General features: G+C 43.7%; 2 protein-coding genes across 4 annotated transcripts; both read right to left on the bottom strand.

Moving 5' to 3' along the window:
• Positions 1 to 77: 77 nt before the first annotated feature.
• On the bottom strand, positions 78 to 8,750 carry LOC101174824 (AN1-type zinc finger protein 5). Of its 2 annotated transcripts, none has more exons than XM_023954530.1 (6): positions 8,608 to 8,750; positions 7,447 to 7,646; positions 6,493 to 6,595; positions 6,162 to 6,289; positions 5,045 to 5,152; positions 78 to 3,363 (listed from the first exon to the last, which is right to left on the bottom strand). In XM_023954530.1, the coding sequence occupies exons 2-6, from the start codon at positions 7,604 to 7,606 to the stop codon at positions 3,215 to 3,217; spliced, it is 648 nt and encodes a 215-aa protein (XP_023810298.1). In that variant the 5' UTR covers positions 7,607 to 7,646; positions 8,608 to 8,750; the 3' UTR covers positions 78 to 3,214. The 2 variants fall into 2 exon arrangements, with proteins under 2 accessions (XP_023810298.1, XP_023810299.1); XM_023954531.1 differs by lacking the exon at positions 8,608 to 8,750 and adding an exon at positions 7,746 to 7,770.
• An 88-nt stretch (positions 8,751 to 8,838) lies between these two features.
• LOC101174583 (perilipin-3) lies at positions 8,839 to 18,497 on the bottom strand. 2 transcript variants are annotated; one of them, XM_011474483.3, is made up of 8 exons: positions 18,370 to 18,497; positions 15,670 to 15,757; positions 15,386 to 15,581; positions 14,807 to 14,889; positions 13,836 to 14,046; positions 11,487 to 11,914; positions 10,969 to 11,187; positions 8,839 to 9,282 (listed from the first exon to the last, which is right to left on the bottom strand). In XM_011474483.3, exons 2-8 carry the CDS (start codon positions 15,736 to 15,738, stop codon positions 9,142 to 9,144), a joined length of 1,347 nt encoding a protein of 448 aa, XP_011472785.1. In that variant the 5' UTR covers positions 15,739 to 15,757; positions 18,370 to 18,497; the 3' UTR covers positions 8,839 to 9,141. The 2 variants fall into 2 exon arrangements, with proteins under 2 accessions (XP_011472785.1, XP_004068379.1); XM_004068331.4 differs by having other exon boundaries at positions 10,969 to 11,184.
• Positions 18,498 to 18,760: the final 263 nt, after the last annotated feature.

Below are 18,760 nucleotides of genomic sequence, written 5' to 3'. Positions count from 1 at the left end.
AGCTAATAAAGTGTATAATGGTAAACCAAAGCAGATGTGGTCACAGGTTTGAGGAAAAGGAAAAAGACAAACGTAAATTAAAATAAATTGTGATTTTATTGTTTTATACTTACTCTTATACATCATACAATCCTATTTCTGAAAAGAAACCAAAAAAGTAAAACAATGGCGGTGTTTTAGGGGACAATTGCATCAAAAAAGGTTTTTCATGACATTTCCTTACAGCTTAATCGTGAATAAACAAAACTTCATCCGTCTTAATCTCTGCGGTGAAACAAACTCCAACCAATCATCAAAATAATTAAAGTTATTCATCATCAACCACAACCTTTGCATAAAAGAAACTTTTCTAAGAGTATAGTGGAAACGGAAAATGGAATAAATGCAACAGAAGAAGAGTTGTGTCTTTACTGGTGTCACTAGATGTTTTTATTGGAATGCTAGCCCTAACTGGTCACACACAGTCATAACCACGAGGGGTGTCCGTCCCTCAGAACATGAAAGACAAGTGAGCGTCCATCCTTTACTGGAGAAGAGCCGAAAAGCAGGAAGAAAGCGAAAAGCGACCCGTTATTAGAATTCTGCAGGTTTACATTCGTACTTTTAGAAGAAAAAGCAGGTTAATGGTGGGATGGATGATATGTGGAAGCCTGGTTTACTCAGCTCAACGGCCGTTCTTCATCTGTGAAGCAAAGGTCTGCTATGATAAATGAAGCAGCATCAACCCATCTCCAGATCTGCAGACCTTCACGTTATCTGGCCTCCAGACAGGTTTTTATGTCTTAACTACAGGAGAGGAGACAACCAGGTTCCACTTTAGGCACCACCTCATCATCCCAGTTACTCACAGATGTCCACCAACACTAACGGTTCATGCGTTTTGTTGACAGATATACAAAATTCTAAGAAACCTTCCAAAAAAAGTGACAGTTTCTCTGTTAAAATTCCTCAGTTTGTATTGATCAACATAGTGTTTGGGTGGATAACCGTCTTTCACCGGAAGCATCTTGTTTGTTGGTTTTGTAGCGTGTTAGCTCCTAAAGATGTCGTACATTTCCTCCTGACTACCAGAAATAAAGAAAAATGCTGCCCAGTTAAAAAAAAACTTTTTTTAAAAAAAAAAATCCACCATAACCTACAGTTCCCAGAGCTCCGCCCCCTCACATTTGGTATCACTGAAAAGCCCTAATTGTCCCAATAGATCCCAAAAGGAGTTCATTCAGGGGTCTGCAGTGGTTGGGAGATGTTCAGGTTTTAGAAATGTCCTCTACAGAAAACACATTTCCATTTCTGGTAGTCAGGAGGTTACTTATAACTTTTCGACTCTCGGAAATAAATGTTCGAATTGGGTTTCCTGCCCAGATGATTCCATAAAAAACCAGTTATGCGTTTTAAATGCAGTTCCTCATACGAGTCGAGAAAAACTCCTGATTCAGTTCCAGCTACACCCTCACAGAATCTGAGGTGTGTCGGCAGATCAGTTGTGTGCCGTCAGTGAGATCCAGACGGGAACTCGGACAAGAAGAACCCGAACCTTTCCGTCCCATCCAACGGAAAAGGTGGGAAAAGATGAGAACAGAATGCGTGGAAGTTAATCAGACTATTGTGAAAGGCGTTTTCACAGAGACACGTCAGAGACAACGGCTTTCAGCTGCTTATTACACGGAACAGGAAAAGGAGAACGAGCAGAGTACATATTCATGCCCCCCCTTCTTTGAAAATTATGAAAAGCACTTAAATACTTTCAACTTCTCTTTACCTCATACCCCCCACTCTTTGATTACTTGGCAAACATTTCTCTTTAGATGTTATTTACACTTTTTAGGGGAGGGTGGCGCCGTGTTCACTCCAACCTGAAGGCTCCAGCTCTGTTGGTCTGACAGGTTCCACTCATGCAGGTCAGACGCTCTCAGCTGGAGCCAGCGAGAGGTAGCGGTGGACCTCTGACGCCCAGCACGGCACGCCGCTTTGCAGCACGGCAACAATCTTTGTTGTGGTTGAACCCATAAGTCCCAGCAACCCCGGTCAGTTTTCATTCAGCATGTGTCAGTGGTCTGCTGGTGGTTAGAAAGAATCGTACAGGAGATCACGGCGCCCTTCTTTAGCCAGAACGTTGCATCAAATGAAGAAGGCAAATGTTCTCTGTGAGCTCGTTCAACGGCTCAGACAACCCAGATGCTGAACCAAACCAAGTAGGCGCGTGACCGGAACGTCCGGCAGACTTCTGTGTGACCGACGTCCAAACGAAGGAACCTGATGCACAACATTCAGAATTTGGCTCCACCAAGTCCGGCCTCCTCCGTTTTCTTCTTGTGTGGTCGCATGATGAAGACGGTTTTTCTAAATATGAACTAAAACGTGCAAATCTCGATGATTTGCTGCCAATCCTCCACAAGGATAAAAATAAATAAAATGCAATCACACAATTCAAGCTAACCACAATATATTAATATAGATCATCTGATGTCACACTCAAAAAAAAAAAAAAAAAAAAGAACTCAATTACTCATCCAAGTCGATTTCTGGATTCGCCCCGACCTTTCCCTCCCCATTCTATATCTATATAAAGAGACACGTCTGTAAAATGCTGAGTCTTTTGGGCTTGACGTGCAGATCAGATCCTCAAGTGGTTGGGGGGGGGGGGGGGGGGGGGGGGGGCAATTCACAAAGAAGTTGACATCATTTTCTCCATCCATCTTCGTATATCCCTAAACACTTGAAGGTCTTGCTGAAAAAGTTTCATTAAAATTCAAGAGACCTCCTGAGTTCTCCTCTGTTTGCATTCAGTCACAGTCCTCAGCAAATATTTCCTTCTATCTTTATGCAGGGATTGTATAAATTGAATGTACACAAAGCCTCAAAGTTGAGACACAAGAGGAGGGAAGAGGGTTAAAAGAAAAAAATTCCTCCAACCCACAGCATCACAAGTGTCCATCAACCCCCCCCCCCAAGCTAACGTGCACACACACACACACACACACACACACTTTCATATAAACACAGGCATACGAGAAGCACTCGGGCTCAGCTGAAGTCACTAGCGGAGAGAGGGTAATGCTAGTAGGAGAAACGTCCGGCATGTGGCTGCAGCCACATTCACCCGCCCCACCCACCTTTAACTCGCATCCACACACAAAGTCATGATTTCAGGTGTTTTTTTCCGTCCAGGTCGCCATTGTTCAACTCCGGGAGACTTTTATTGAGACTTTTGTCCTCATAACTTCTGAATTTTCTCGGCCACCACGATGGGGTTCTCTTTGCGTATGCGTGCGGCGGCCGCACTCCGGTAATCGTAGGGACAGTCGTGTTTGTCGGAGTAACGGTGGATGGCGCAGAACAGGTTGCCACAGCGACAGTCGAAACCTTGAGGAGAAGACAGGACAGTCACACAACCAGGCTTTAGGATGACACGTTCTTAAGCTGCGTTCACGCCGAACGCCATTCCCGTGGGGGAGGCGGGGCACGATCAGAGGTCCAGCGGCACAATTTGAGCGCCGGATGCATTGTGGTGCAGCGGCACCAGCGTGTTTTGGGTGTCGGGAGGTTTCTAGAGTTCAAATATCTGAATTTTGTCAAACAATTTGTGTCATGTCAACCAATCAGGAACTCAGCTATGCCCTGTGACATGCAGATGACACGATCAGAGGGCGGAGTCCAAAACCAATCTGATTATTGCCGTTCGTTCTCCTCCTGAACTTAAGGACATTTTTCTTATTTGCATCGAGACGACAACAAAAAGACGCCGCTAACGGCGCCGCCGTTCAGACGCAGCTCCTGCGGTAGACGGTGAAGTTCACCGTACCGGGAGAACCTCTGAATGATGTCACAAATCTTGACACGGAGACGTGATTACTGACGCTTCCATAGAACTCTGCAAAAATAATCAAACCAGATTTCTGAAGGTCATCCTCGTCTTTCATGCAGTCATACAGTCAATGCTCCCGTGTCGTGAAGAGGACAGAAGCTCCTCCCACACGCATTGAGAGCGTCCAGTGAACCCAATGGACCCAATTTTGGACAAGCAGTGAATTTCACGCGCGGCAAAAAAGAGCGGCAGACGCAAATACGACATGCAAACGGGTTTGGTGTGAACAAAGCATTTCTGCCGTCATAAAGAATGACTGAGAGGAAACATGTAAATTCTTAAAGTTATTGAATAAAACGAGTAAATGATGAAGAATGGATTAGTTCAGCTCCTTCTGCTTCATGTTCTTGTTTTTACCCCAGAGTTTGAATGTGACAAGAGAAAAAGAGGATCCATACCAAAACCAATAATCATTACACTACATTCCTGACTGAGATTTCATTTGAACTTTTTAAAGGCAGCGATTGTAATTATGGGTCTGGAAGCTTTAATTAAACATTAGAGAAACCTGACTTCAGCCTGTGGCAGCAGCTGCAGAGGGTGAGAAAGACGTCGAGTATAAGAACAGGGTTACATAGAAGAACACGTAACAACTGATTCTCCCATAATCCTTTAGCAGCGGAGCTTTGGCTCCAGGGTTTACGTTTGTTTGACTACCGTAACTCTTCAACCGTTGACGCGATCAACATAAATCAGCTGATTCAGTGGCAGAGAAAAGCACCTTTACGCTGTTATGCAACATTTTAAGTCAGTAATGTGTTACATAATGACACAAAGCTGCTTTTCTCTGAATCTGCTGGAATGACTTTAATTGCATAGATGGCATAAAGAGTTACTGAATGTCAAAGAGCGTTTGTTATTTAGGTGTCGCTGGCGACATCTCCAGTGTTAAAGGGTCAAATGTTGGTTTTTGTAAGTTAAGGCGAAGCTGAACAAACATCGGTTTCTTTCTTTCTACAAATATAAACGTCGGCTAAAAAGAAACACATCTGAACTAGCATCGCGTTAGCATCGACACGAGTTAAAAAGATGGAAGAATATTTATATGAACCAAAGTTTCCGCGTCAGAAAGCTTCATAACCCATAAGGGAGAGACTGTCCTGGCAGATGCGATTTTCAAGCGACTGAAGCAACATTCAGCGATCGGCACCAACACATCCCAACGACTGAGCTGCTCACCGGTAAGGCCCACTTTTTTTCTGCAGGAGAAGCAGCGGTTCTTCTTCTTGTTTTTGTCAGGAGTTTGTTCACCATCTGAAGAAGCTTGTGCTGCTTCACTGGCTGGTTCTGGGAAAAGGAGAAGGAGCATCAGCAATTAATTAATTTAAAAGCAAAAAATCTTACTTGAAAAATTAAAAAACTTTAAAATAAGGTCGAATCATTTTCATAAAAATACATAAATGAACAGAAGATGAAAGAAAAAAATAAGAGCAAAAATAAAACAAATATTGCATCATCTTACATAACATGACGTGTTGTCAGTCTATACAAAGGTTTCTGCATTCAAAGAATGACGTTCGGTCAGACATTTATGATAATAATATTGTAAAAAGTGCATTAAAGCTGAAAAAAGGTGAATTATTATAGGATAAAAAATACAAACATCAAATTTAGTTTTTTATTTATAATTATAGTTATGATTAACTATAAATTAACTATATTAATTATAGTTTTTAAAGAGTGACCTAATGTCTATCAAACTAGAAAAGTTCACTAAACAAAAGATCCACTTTAAACTACAGATTTTTTCTTGTGTGATTCAAGACTCAGTTTTAATATTTGTATTCCTGGTTTATAAAATCTAAGATTGAACGAAAACAGTTTAGACAAAAATCCCTGTCCAATCAGAATCCAGATGCATCAGGGATTGCCACCCAAAATAAAACCAAAATGATAAATAATAGTACAAATACTAAATATGCATAATAATAAATCACATTTTTTTAAAGTTTTTTTGGTACTATAAAAGTTTTACTAAGAGATTTAGGGTTTTTGTCAACTGTATATTCTTTACATTTAGGACACAGAACAAAAATGTGCTATGAGAGAATTTTATGAACAGTTTTAAGACACTAAAACAATAAAGAAGATTCAAAGGTATAATATAATCATGCTTTGAAATAATTTTTAAAACGTTAATATAATTTTTAAATAAAGAAATTACCCGTTTTGGAGCTAAAGAGATCAACAAACTTTCATAATTTAAACAATAAGAAATCATCGACGAAAAAGAAAAGTTGATGTTTTCTAAAGATAAGTGCAGGGAACAGAAAATGGCGGGAAATGTGCGGCTTACCTGTGCTGTTGGAAGTATCTTCATCGTCCCCCTCCTCTGTTTCTGCTTGATCTGCTTCTACAGCTCCGGACTCTTGGGAAATGCTCATTGTTGTCATCTGCTGAGTTACTGGGCTCGGAGAACTAGGACTAAAACAAAGAGGGGGAAAAAAAAGAAGTGCAAACATAAAAATTCACATAATTGAGAAAAATAACCTTTTTGGTAAACTTTAAAATACATACGAATCATTTTCAAGACTACTTCAAAGTAACTCTGTAGGTTTTTACAGTTCTGATGTACTTTCTCAACATTCATCAGACTTTATGGTGGTCTTTGGCTTCATGTCCCGTACCTGCTGGTTTGTTCCTCGGGTGGAGATGCTTGTACATCTGTATTGAGCTCTGAGCTTGTCCCCTCCACAGTAACAGCAGCTGCTCTTGAGGGTGATGTGGCCGCTGTGTGGGAACACAACAGTCTGATACCACAAACATCACAACAAAACCTGCTCTTGGAGCAAAAACATTACAGTCTTCTCGGCTAGTTTTTAAAAACCCACTCTGATAAAAATTGTGTTTTTAGCATGTTCTTGTGGCTTTTTCCTAATGATGGAGGACATACATAAAGAAGATTAAGCTTGGAATTAAGTTTTTGAGTAATTATTTAAATTGTTGTAAATCAGGAGTAGGCGTTAGAGTTATTGGCGTTAGAAAAAAGCTTGTAGCGGTGACGGTGCTACAGCGGCGGGGCTACAAGCTCCCTGTTCTGATCATCCACCTGCAGACAAATAGATCCATGTGTGTCTTTGTTTTCTTCGTCTGAGCTGCAATCTGGATCTAAACTGTTCGGCTGGATAGCTCTAACGTTGCTCGCCATTTTTGTTGCACCGCTAATGTTAGGTTGGAGTTGTGAGGGGCTGTAAGCTAGCGGGAGAGAGTGTAAACAGATGGTGGATGGGAAATTGGGTTGGATTACTCCGTGCCAAAAGTCCCTTCCACAACTCAGGAGAATTTCTAATGAACTCCTGCCGCTCTGCAGAAACTATGTCCTGGAAAACGATACAGGTTTTTGAGTTTTGGCTAAAAACGCCATAATCTGGATTAAAAGACCACCAAGAAAGGATTGAAAACAGATCAAAAGATGATCAGAGAGGGGCTTTATTGATGGATCTCAAAAGTCTAAGTGTTTGTGTTGCTAAAATAGACTCCTCCAATCTGATGCCACCATGCAGTCAAATCTCACACCAAGTCTTTAACATACATCAGAACCAAAGAAGAAGAAGTAAAGGTTGTTGGTTTTATCGACCAACCTTTCTCTGCTGGGGGGCTGGATCGCCCTCCTCCCTGTTGTCTCTGCAGATGTTCCTTGTAGCAGACAGAGCACATGCCATTGGTGCGGGGGTTACCGTAGAAACCACATCCCATAGTACAAAGCATTGGCACTTGCGTCTGATTGGTCTCCTGAGCCATGCTCTGACAGAGGGGGCAAGGGGAATGGGAGAGGATTTTCCTGAAAATGCGATACACAAGTTAGTTAGTTAGCAGATGTGAAAACGGGGTCAAAGGAAGGATGACGGCTCCTCTGAGTCTGAGGGACCACAGCTAGAACCTGCAGGAGCCTGAGCCTCCCTGGACAGATGTTCCAGCTGTGAACACGGAGAGTCGAGATAACGGCAAACATTCAGCCCAACTTAGGGTTAGGGGAGTGATGACTGAGAGCAGCCGCTTATATGCAGGACAGTAACCACACTACTAACTCTTAACCCAAATAAACATATTAGTATCAGAAATGTACAGCACATAAAAAATAAAAAAACATGTCTCAGCAAGAACTGACAGGAACAAAACCACTGATAATAATAAGTCTCGAAAATGATTAACTTGTACGCAGAAAACATGAAACAAACTCATTCCTTCCGCACGAAAACCAGATATTTTCCGGACAAAGTTAGTCCGAACAACAACCCGAGAGGACTTCTTAAAAAACAACAACCCCCCCCCCCTCCCTGAACGACAAAACATGGCGCGACAGTTACCAAAGAAAGTTGCTTAATTAAAACAGCACGACTTTCAACGGACGGCTGTAAAAAGAAAAAAGAGAAAAAGACAACAATCGGTGTCCCGAGCTCGGATGGCTGAAAAAGCAAACACGAACGTTAGCAAACAGCTTCGGTTCGGTCGCCGTTTTCTCATGACAACACCAACGCAGAGGCAGAAAACACGGTTGTTTGCCTCGTCTTAATTGAGATTACCAGAGTGGAAAGCCCAACGTGTCGGTTCTTTCCAACAATAAACGACTACGTTTGATTTACTCGAATTAAGGCCGTTTGCTAGATGCTAGCATTAGCTGTGGCGCTAGCATAATCAGTCAACCCCCAACCGCAGCGATTCGCGGCCGCATTTTACGTAGTTAAAAAACCGTCATCATGGTAGAAAAGTCCGAACTGCGAGTCCAGGACTGAGTCAAATACCTGAATTTGGACAAACCGAGGACTGTCAACGACCTTGGACTTCAGATTTCTACAAGTTGAATCCAACCCAGCGCGCGGCCTCGGCCCCTGAGCGAGCTCGCGACATTCGGAACAAGAACCATGACGTCACCGGGCGAGAAAAGACAGCGAAGTTCACGCGAAGCTCCGCGAAGAAAGTGCACAACGTCTGCGCCAAACACTGAAGGAATGCGGCTTAATGACACACAAACATTACATTTGTCTGCTTTTTTATTCATCTGAAGCTGCACAGTGATGTTTTAAAGGAAACAGCACCTTACATAGAATTACATTCACAAGCAAAATCAAGACTTCCAAAGGAAAAAATAAGGACTTCTATTTAAACTCTGTTTTTTTTTCTGAATAGAAATGTAGTCAAGAATCTCACATTAAAAAATAAGAGTATGACAAAACATTTAGTTTTTTTAATAGACACTTCTTATCTTCAAAAATGGCTCAATCTACAGTAAACAGTGCGTCTCCATCCCCACAGCCGCTGATAAGCATTGGAGGTCTTCACTTTCGGGGGGTCATCTGCTCCATCGCCACATCTGCGGGCTCCTCCTCACCCCTCTGAGCAACAAACGGTCCAACCAGCCAATTGAGTGGCGTGTTATGCAGAAGGTACTCCATGACACCATCCAGGGAGTTCTGGACCTGGGAAAAACCCAGAACATCATCATTTCAAACGGTTGCTATGGAGGATGGAAGAATTTCTCATGTTGCCAAATAAAAATTGTACTTTTTTTTAAACAATAAAAACAAGTTCATAAGAACTTCCTGTTTTAATTTGTAATTTCATAGGTTATAGATAAATTGAAGATTAACGAAATTAAAGTAATAAATATGAGGCAAAAGCCAGTTTACTAAGGAAGATATAAACAACAAAAAAGCAACCTATATAGGATGTCAGACATGTAGAGCGCTTCGTAAATAAGCTGTTACTTCAGCATCAGTTTCACAAATAAGGAAATAGTACATCTGTCAGTGAACCAACATGGACTTATAATAAGTATACAGATGTTGAAAAGAATTTGCAGGAAACTGGGCAAACTTGCAGCACAGGTCCACAAGTAGATTCCACTGATAAACTAAACCCTTATGGCATCGACATGTATGGCTGCATGGATGGCTTACACCACCAACTCCTTCTGCAAAAAAGCATAGCTTTTCCTTGTAAGGTTATGCCTTTTTTCTAGTAATTTTACAAGTTTATTCTAGTAAAATTACAACTTTTTTTTGCATAAATGTGAATTTTTACTCTTGTAGAATTATCTATTTTTAAAGTGGCCTTAATACTTTGTCGGTGAGTGAGCTCAGAGAGGAAACCTTCATGCACATTTGTTCTATGGTCATGCTGGGGAGAACAGTGAACACAAAACGTAAGGGGGGGCGTAGGTGAGACGCAGGCGTGTCGTAAGGATTTTTTTCATATTTTAACCCCGCCCTCAAATCCTGCAGACTGTACCAGGAGCCCGTTAGCGCTGTTCACATGGTACGTGCGCGCTCCTTGCTGCAGCCTGGGGTTTAGAAATTAGGAAATTAGACAATCAGATCAGCATGTGGTCAGTAAGGAGCCAGTACTCACTCCACACGAACGACTACTAGAGTGTGGCGTAAGGACGCCGTAGGACAGCATCACCCGTGTGTGTAACTTCCATTATTACCCTTACGAATACTTCACGATACACATGCACGACAACGGTACATTCCATTTTCATGACGTCCGTTAAGGTGGTCGTACGAGCCTCAAGGGAACTGCACAACACACCCGCGCTCCCCTTAAGATGCAGCTTCCACGGACCCGGACAACCCAAAAACTCACAGGACCCGTACGGGTCAAGCCCCCCCTTTATGGGAGCATGTGATGAAGACTTCAGGCGTTGTCCGAATTCACCCCCCCCTTTCCTATCCCCAAAAGACTATATAGTTCGGGACAATCCACTTCCCAGGATTTTAATCTTTGGACATGCTCACAATTATATTTATTTTTTAAACGGTGAATATGGCGTCACCCGTTTGCAAATTAAAAACCTGACACATACAAATGTCTACGAAGACTATTTATGAATCCGCTTTGTTCTTATAACGAAAACTTGAATGATTCATTAAGAAAAATACATTTTCTTAATTAGTGAGCATTGATGCAAAATGCTTTTATGCAGAGACTTCTGGTAGATTTCCAGGGCACCGGACTTTAGAATTATAGATTCGGACACCCTGAAAGACGGTGGAGCCCCCTCTGCAGTGAATTCAGACTAAATGTGTAAAGTGACGGCGAGGTAAATGAAGCCAAGCAAAGTTCATCCTCAAAAAGTGTACATAAGTCAAACAAACATGTACTTGTGTCAGCTGATGACGGCTTCGCTCTAACAGGACAGGAGTGATGTTGGACGCCCCCCCCAGAGAGGACTGCAGCTCGTCGGCAGCTTGCCGTGCGTTGGTCAGCTGTTCCTGCACTGCGGCCGGCAGACCCTGGGCACTTGACACCACGCTGGAGCACGCCGACCTCAGCTGCTGACTTAAGTCCTGTACCATGGAGAGGGCCCGCCATTCAAGCTGCTGGGAGGATGCAGAGGAAATGAAAACTTTAAACCTTACGGCATAAAGCCATATGACAAAGAAAAAGAGGGAAAACTGTTAATGATGCATCTATAAATGAATAAAATGCAACACTATGACAGTTAGCATGCAGTTATTGTTGCTGCAATTTCATTGTATTACCATGTACAATGACAATAAAAGGATTCTGATTCTGTTTGTTTCTGGGAAATGTTTTTCTGTTGTTGTGACTTTTGATGGCGATCCTACAATTCAAAAGAACAGTTCATTTGGAAGTGATTAGTGAAGTTCACCCTGACCTCAGATTCCTGTGTGTCTGTCTCCGATGGCGTGCGTCCGGTGCTCCCGTCTGCCTCCGACTGCGCACCTCCGGTGCTCCCGTCTGCTTCCGACTGCGCACCTCCGGTGCTCCCGTCTGCTTCCGACTGCGCACTTTCCTGCTTCTGCTGCTTCCACTCCTTCCAGTGCTGCAGCAGCTGCTCAGAGGCTTCTCCGATTTGGTTACCTGCCGCACCCAGACCGGCACGGGCGCTCTCCACCAGGTCCAGGGTGCTGGTGATCTGAGCCACGGCGGCGTAGGTTGCGTCCCGCGCTCGCTGTGCACGGATCAGGGAACTCTCCAGCGCTCGCTCCTGAACTTTGGCGGAGAGTTTCCCCAAACGGACAAAGTAGCTGGGGCTGTCTGAAGATGTCGCCACCTCGGTGCCGGTAGGTTCAGCAACAGCAGCTGAAAAACAAAACTCGACACTCAAGAAAGTGGATCCACAAAACCACGTCCATAGTTCTACGTATTAAAAGTCCCACTCTGATCATCTGTTGATCTATTTTCAAAGCGTTCCCAGTAGTCTTTTCATCATGATGATGCCACTTTTAGCCAAAAATCCATAAACCTGTGTCGCTTTCCAGGACATAGTTTCTGTTTACATACGTCCTCCATCATCCGAAAAATGTTGAAAGGTTTTCATCGTCTTTGAGGATTAGACTTTTTATTGGTTACATAAGAAATAAAGACGCCACAGTGGAAACCAGACAATTAAAGACTTCAAAGTCTGAAGGGCAGAGATGTTTGGTCTAATTAGATCATTTCTGCTGCAACCATCCAAAGGTCTGAGCAGTTTTCAGTCAAATAAATTCACTTGGTAAAGTCTCATTTTCATTGACATGCTTTAAAAAGTTTGGATTACATCAAAAGTGGATCTGTTTCAACCTTGTGTAAAACATCTGAAAACGTTTTCCAAGTATCTGGTTTCTGAAAAGACGTTCATCTTCAGTTTCTTCTCATGAACTATTTTGTCTTTCAATCACTTACTTTAATTATATAGTAATTTTAATCAACACAAGGTGCTTAGCAAAAAAGACAGCTATAAACATGAGCTAAAAACAATAAAAGTCATAAGATGCATTAGATTTAAAGCAGCAAGAATAAAATAATAGACTTAAAAAGGAAAGAAAGGCTGAATAGGTTATGAAATATGGTTAAAGGGAACAAATGATAAAACATAAAAACCATAAAATACCTAAAAGTCCAATAAATAAATAAGTAGATTAAATGAGCTAAATGAAAAAAGATTTGTCTTGAATTTACATTTCAAAATCTCCACAGAAGCAGAAACTCTCAGATCTTCAGGTAAATCGTTTCAAATGGAGAAACGACCAGATTTTTACCCCCCAAAATGGACAAAACTCATAAAGAGCGAAGCTTCAGTGTCCTCCAACGTTAAAGGGGTTCCGCGTGTCTAAATTATTATCCAGCGTCCTTTGCACTCTGAGCTGTCACAGCTTCTTTCAGTTTCTACAGATGGCGTGAGCAGAAGTTGATCCGAGTATCAAGGCTAAACTTTCTGCCATCGGTCGGTAATAGACTTATATATCATAAATGTAGCTTATTTGACCGAGAAAATGTTTGGCTGAAGACGCATTTTTCCCGTTTTTATCTTATCAATATGGAGTCTGGAAGCGGATAAGGAGAGATTAAAAACTCCAAATGTTCTGATGTCCAGAGGTCGTTTTAGAATCCAGCCTCAGCAGTAAATAACCGATGCTTCAGTTTCATTTCTGCTGTCAACAGAACCCTAACTTATAACTTAACTAGCTTTGTGGGTATTTCATTATCCTTTCATTTAGTCATTTTAGCAGCAGGTGTCAGTAGAAGGTTGTGCCTCTGGTACAACTGTTTTAAAAAGCTGCATTTTCACATCTTACAGGTGCAGACTTGATTTCCTCTCACTATCAATGGGCTGATTCAAAGTGGATTAAAGTCCATCCGCCGTGCCAGGTGACGTAGGCGGCGCAACCTCTGATAAGAAAAGACGGATCCTTCGGGTGGTTTTAGGATCAAAACATCTGAGTCAGAAGACCAGCGGAGGAACGCGCCCTGCTGCTGCTGCCACGGCTCCACGCTTATTCATGATCAGACGATGAATTCGAGAATTTCTCCTGAAGTAACGTGGCTGGGTGTCAAAGCTGTGAGAGCTGGAAACTCCACACACCTCAGCGGCCAAAAACACAGAAGGTCAATTCAGAGGAACTTACACCATGCATTCCCATCTACACCCTCTTTCTTGCCTCATCAGGTCCTGATCCACCTCCACCTGCTGCAGGAGGCAGATCCCCAGATCCAGTTTCCCCCGGCAACCGCATCGACTCACCCAGCTCTCTCTCTGTGAGCGGCAGGTTGTGGTCCACCCAGTCCTCAGAGCGGCTCAGGGCCAGGCCCATCCCGCTGCTGACCATCTGGCCCATCCTGGAGCTCATGACCGAGCTGAAGCCCCCGCTGACCGCCGCCCGGGTCAGCTCCACACCCCCCATCACGGCTCCCGCTAGAGACTGGTACACCTTTCCCACGGTCTCCGACACCACCTGGGGGAGGCGGAGGAGAAACCGACGCCGTGATGGGGCGCCGCAGGGAAAACGACCGGAGACGCTCAAAGACGCGGTCCAATCAGGATCAGCGTCAAGTGAAGGAAAATCCAGATTGTAGATTAAAAAAATAAATAAATAACAATTTCAAGACTGTTTAAACTATAAAGTAAATCTAGTAAACTTTAAAAGAAATTCTGACCACTTGAATAAAAAACTATAAACCTCAAAAGAACCCGGACCCAATTTTTCTTTAAAATAAAATGATGTGTATTGGACCCCAGAATCCACTTCTGATAGTTTTCTGTTACACTGATGTCACCGTCGGTTCTTATGGGGTAAATTACTACCAGCTAAAAGTCAGATTCACATGGAGGCGGGGCCTTGACCTCATTGGCTATCGGGACACGAATGACATCAGGTAAAAGAGGTTATGGTGACGCCATTTCTGCTCCGGAACGGCAGCTGTTGTTGGCGCCGCCCGTCCCATCCGTCCTCTGATGAGGCCTACGGCAGTGATGATGATCGCCCAAAGTTTGGTAGAGGAAATGTCATCACCATGACCCCATTTACATCCTCCATCTGTTTTTCATTCCCTGATTTGAGCCCAAACTCAGAGATATGGAGGACATTCACACAGGGCGAAATCAAAGCTCTAATCGGAGTGAAAAGGCGTCGCCGGGGGAACAAGAATGACAAACGGACAAAGAGACATTTTGAAGAAAAGGCTTCATTCCAGGGTGAATGTGGAGCGTCAGACCTTGTCTGCTGGTTGGTGCAGAATTGGTAGTTTTTCCTCCATCTTATCCAGACCCTTCAGGGCGAACTCGTTCACCGTGGCCACTGAAACCAGAGCACAGAGAGTTGAGCTGGATGTTTATCAGGGATGCCACAGTCTCGGTTTAGAACCAAACCGCACGTTTACACCACTGAACCAGATCGGAGGGAGAGCCAATCGTTTCATCCATTCTTCATGTATGTTGAGGTTGAGAGCATCAAACACATTTATCGTGTCATTACATTCGTATAACTCAACAAAACGATTTTAGTTATTGTCAAATTAAAAAAAAGGCTTTTCTGAATTTGTAGTTTGTTGTTGTTGTGTAACAAACAAATAAGATAAACCCAAAAATGGTGGTTTCCTCTGAATCTGGAGGAAAGCAAATCGATGCATCCCCAATATTTATTACACTGAAAAGAACAATTCTGAGGATTTATGTTAAGTTTTTGTGTTACATTTGAGCTTCATGAATGGAAACAACCCAAAGCTCACAGAGTGATGGTATATGTTCCGGCATCGTGATGTCATCACCCATATATGTAGGAGAGAAGGACCTACGCTGCGGTTCAATCATGTCCATGATAGGCTTGGAGCCCACCGCGGCGGCGGCCCCCAGGGTTCGGACCCCGGACTCGGCCGCATCCATCACTCCCTTCAGCAGCGGCACGCTGTCTTTGGTGCTGCTGTAGGCGCTGGAGACCACCTCGCATGCCGAGCTGACCAGGGTCAAGTTGGTGACCCGGGAGACGACGGTCTGACAGACAGGAAGTGTCAAACCGGCAGGAACGACTTCCAGAGAACAGCAGGTCCGAACGTATCAGAGGTTTCATGATGCTCCTCACCTCGTGGTCTCCATTGGCCGGTTGTGTGGCCTCAGCTCCGCCCTCTGCCGTCTTTCCACTGTCTGCCATTGTGAGTGCTGGATTCAATCTGTGGTTAAGAGGGGAGAGTTTCAACCCTTCAGATCTTTTTTTTTTAAACACGGATGATGTAACCCCCTCTGTTGTGTGGCCCCGCCCTCGCTGGCTGAGCCGCTGCTTTAAGCCCCTCCCCCTGTGCCATCCTAGTCCGAGCTGAATGGGAGAAATTTACGAAATTTGGCTTTTCTGTTGGTTTCATCTCCACGGCAACATTTTATGTCTTGGTTGTCTGGGAAACCACATTTTTGGATTAATACGGTATGCTGGTGTTTTTTTTACAGCTGGAGCCAACGATTCATGTTTTACAGTCTCACAAAATTTCGGTACAAAATGAGCGAGGAACCGCAAACTCATCATGTAACGCACTAAAGAGCTGCGTCCTTCACTACTCACCACTTAGTGTGCTATATATGGCGGTCGCCATTTTGTAGGGCTGTCCGAATGTACAGTTCCAAAAATCGAGTACCCTAGAAATTTCCCAGAAGTCTCTAAGAAAAACCAGTGTGCATTGATGCTCACTAGATTGACAAATATAGACCACAATGCATTGCGTTTGAACAATTTTTGCTGAGGAAATGCATTTAAAGGTATTTTTTAAATAAACATTTTTTATCTTCTGAACACTTAGATTAATAAATAATTGTCATGAAACGCTCATATCAATTAGATTTTCACTTTGTGAAATTGATGACGTCATATTCGCCGTTTATAAAATAAAAAGTAGTGAGCATGGTGTCCGAATTGCTTTTAAAATCCAGGGCACTACATTGCGCCGCACTATATCGTTTTTAAGTAGTAAGGGCGGGAATTCGGACACAGCAAAGGTGTTTTTTTCAATTTAAGATGGTAGCCTCTTCCTGAGGTGAAAGGTCAACAAAAGTTCAGTTGTGGTTGTAGACTTAAGCTGGTGGCGTGTCCTCAAACATTATGGCCATCCCATAATAAGTTCGACATGTGTTTTTGTTTTCTTAGGGGACTTGGAAAACTTTCTGAGCCCCATTAGAGACTTCAGGCGTGTTTATGTTTGTGAAATCAATCTGGTCTTCAGTCCAGGACGGCCGCCGCCGCCGCTGCGGGACAGAATGACCCAAAACTAAAGATCAGAAAATGACTCTGAAGTCACAGAGGTGGAAAAATAACGACTCCTGAAACATTTTCCCAGAAGTCATCACTGCAGATCCAAGACAAACTTCCTCTGAGCCGCTGTGAACTTTCATCAAGTTACAGAAGATGAATGCGTAAAGACAAAGGAAAAAGGATTCAGAGTGACCTTTTGGCTCTTTGTGGGTCGTTCAGACAACGGATCAGAACCTCCTGTATGTATGGACGCCGTTTCTGCTGAGACCCAATGACAGCAGAGGAAGCTGGTTCTGATCCGTCTACAGAGATGGTGAATCTGGAAACCTGCTAACGAGCGCCTGAAACGTCTGAAAGCACACGAGCTCCCTGAAACCCCCCCAGAGGCACGAGGAGATGAAACTTTGGACCCGAGTGAGACGTCTTCAGGTTGAGCAACATCCAGCAAACCAGACGATCCGATCAAATTCTGTATTTATGTGCAGCTTCTGTTGAAACTTTTTACAAATTGGAAAAGCTCCAATCACATAAATCCATTTTATTTTCTTGGCGTCCGTCATTCCCGGCGATTCCTCCACGCTTTGCGTGACTGAAGCTCGGATGTTGTTGCAACAGCCTGCATGAGCAACGCGGGTCACAGATAGCAGGAAAGCAGGACAGAACCATTGATGATCTGCAGAACCGCCACTGATCTGCAGCCCCGCTTGAGCCGTTATGCTGGGAGGCGTCAGCCTGATCATGAACAAAGAAATAATATTCCGCTGTGACCTTATAGACTCCTGAAGGAACCTCGTCTGTAGCTCTGAGAACAGGTGAAAAAGAGTTTTTTTTAAAGATAAAAAGCACAAAAGGATAAATTAAAAAGAACAAACTTCAGACACTTGAAAGACAAAATAAATTGGTTAAAAAAAAAGTTCAACTATCATTTAGTTTTAATGTAAAACAATTTAATTGGGTTTTTCAAACGACCAGATGGAAGAAAATCTACAGAGGAGGAATAAATCAGCCCCCCCTGGCCCCCTGTGGGGCAGAGGTAGAGCGGTTGACCTCTTAGAAGCTGCAGGTTCGGTTCCCGCCTTGCACAGACAGTGAAACTGCTGAACATTGGTCCTGGTGGTTCCAGGTTGGTGCCTTGCATGGCAGCAGACCCCCCCATCAGTTTGCATGCATGTTATTCATGTAGGTGAGCCGGGTGGATCATGTCAACACGTGCACACACACGCACGCGCAAATACACACTAGTTGGAGAAAAACAAACTAAAAAAAAACGTTTGTTCTATAAATGCGTTTTTTTTATTGCTGTAGTTTTTCCCCTTAAACATAGATCAGTGCCCCCCCCCCCCACCCTCCTCTCCTGTCTCTGGACTTGAACTTCGGTCCGGATCAGCCCTGTGACCCGGACCTCAGAAACCTCCTCCGCCCTGGAGAAGCCCTTCCGCTGATGACCGTGAGTCTTGCTTAAACTAAAGCAGCTAGCGGTAGCTTAGCCACCTGAGGTTCGGCCCTCACCTGAAACCGAACCGAGCGGGTCTGAAGGACACTGACCTGTTGACCTGTGCGACCCCGTTCCTCCGTGACCCGCGTCCTGGAGCAGGTCGGTGATCCGTTCAGCTCTCTTCCAACAACGGAGTTGAGCAACAAGGAAAGCCTGCGGGAAGGGCGGGGCTTCTCAACTTTCAACCAATCAGATCCTAGCACGGAGGAGCGTCATCTCTCTGAGATTCTTCACCTTCTGACCTGATGATTCACCGGTGTTGTGCTGAGATATGGTCCCCTGCCACAATTTGTTTCCCCTGTAGCGGCACGACTTCCGGCATTATTGATTTGTGCGACAGCGTGGATTTGGAGGCCTTTGTTTCTTAGCAGATTTTGCCTCAAAAAGCGTAAAAAGAAGGATGTTTTCGATATACTTTATTCTGGGGCTTGTGGGAGTTTA

Source organism: Oryzias latipes, chromosome 4, assembly GCF_002234675.1.
Source record: "Oryzias latipes chromosome 4, ASM223467v1".
Classification (NCBI taxonomy): domain Eukaryota; kingdom Metazoa; phylum Chordata; class Actinopteri; order Beloniformes; family Adrianichthyidae; genus Oryzias; species Oryzias latipes.
The sequence above is the reverse complement of the archived record's forward strand: the minus strand, read 5'-3'. Positions and strand labels throughout refer to the sequence as shown.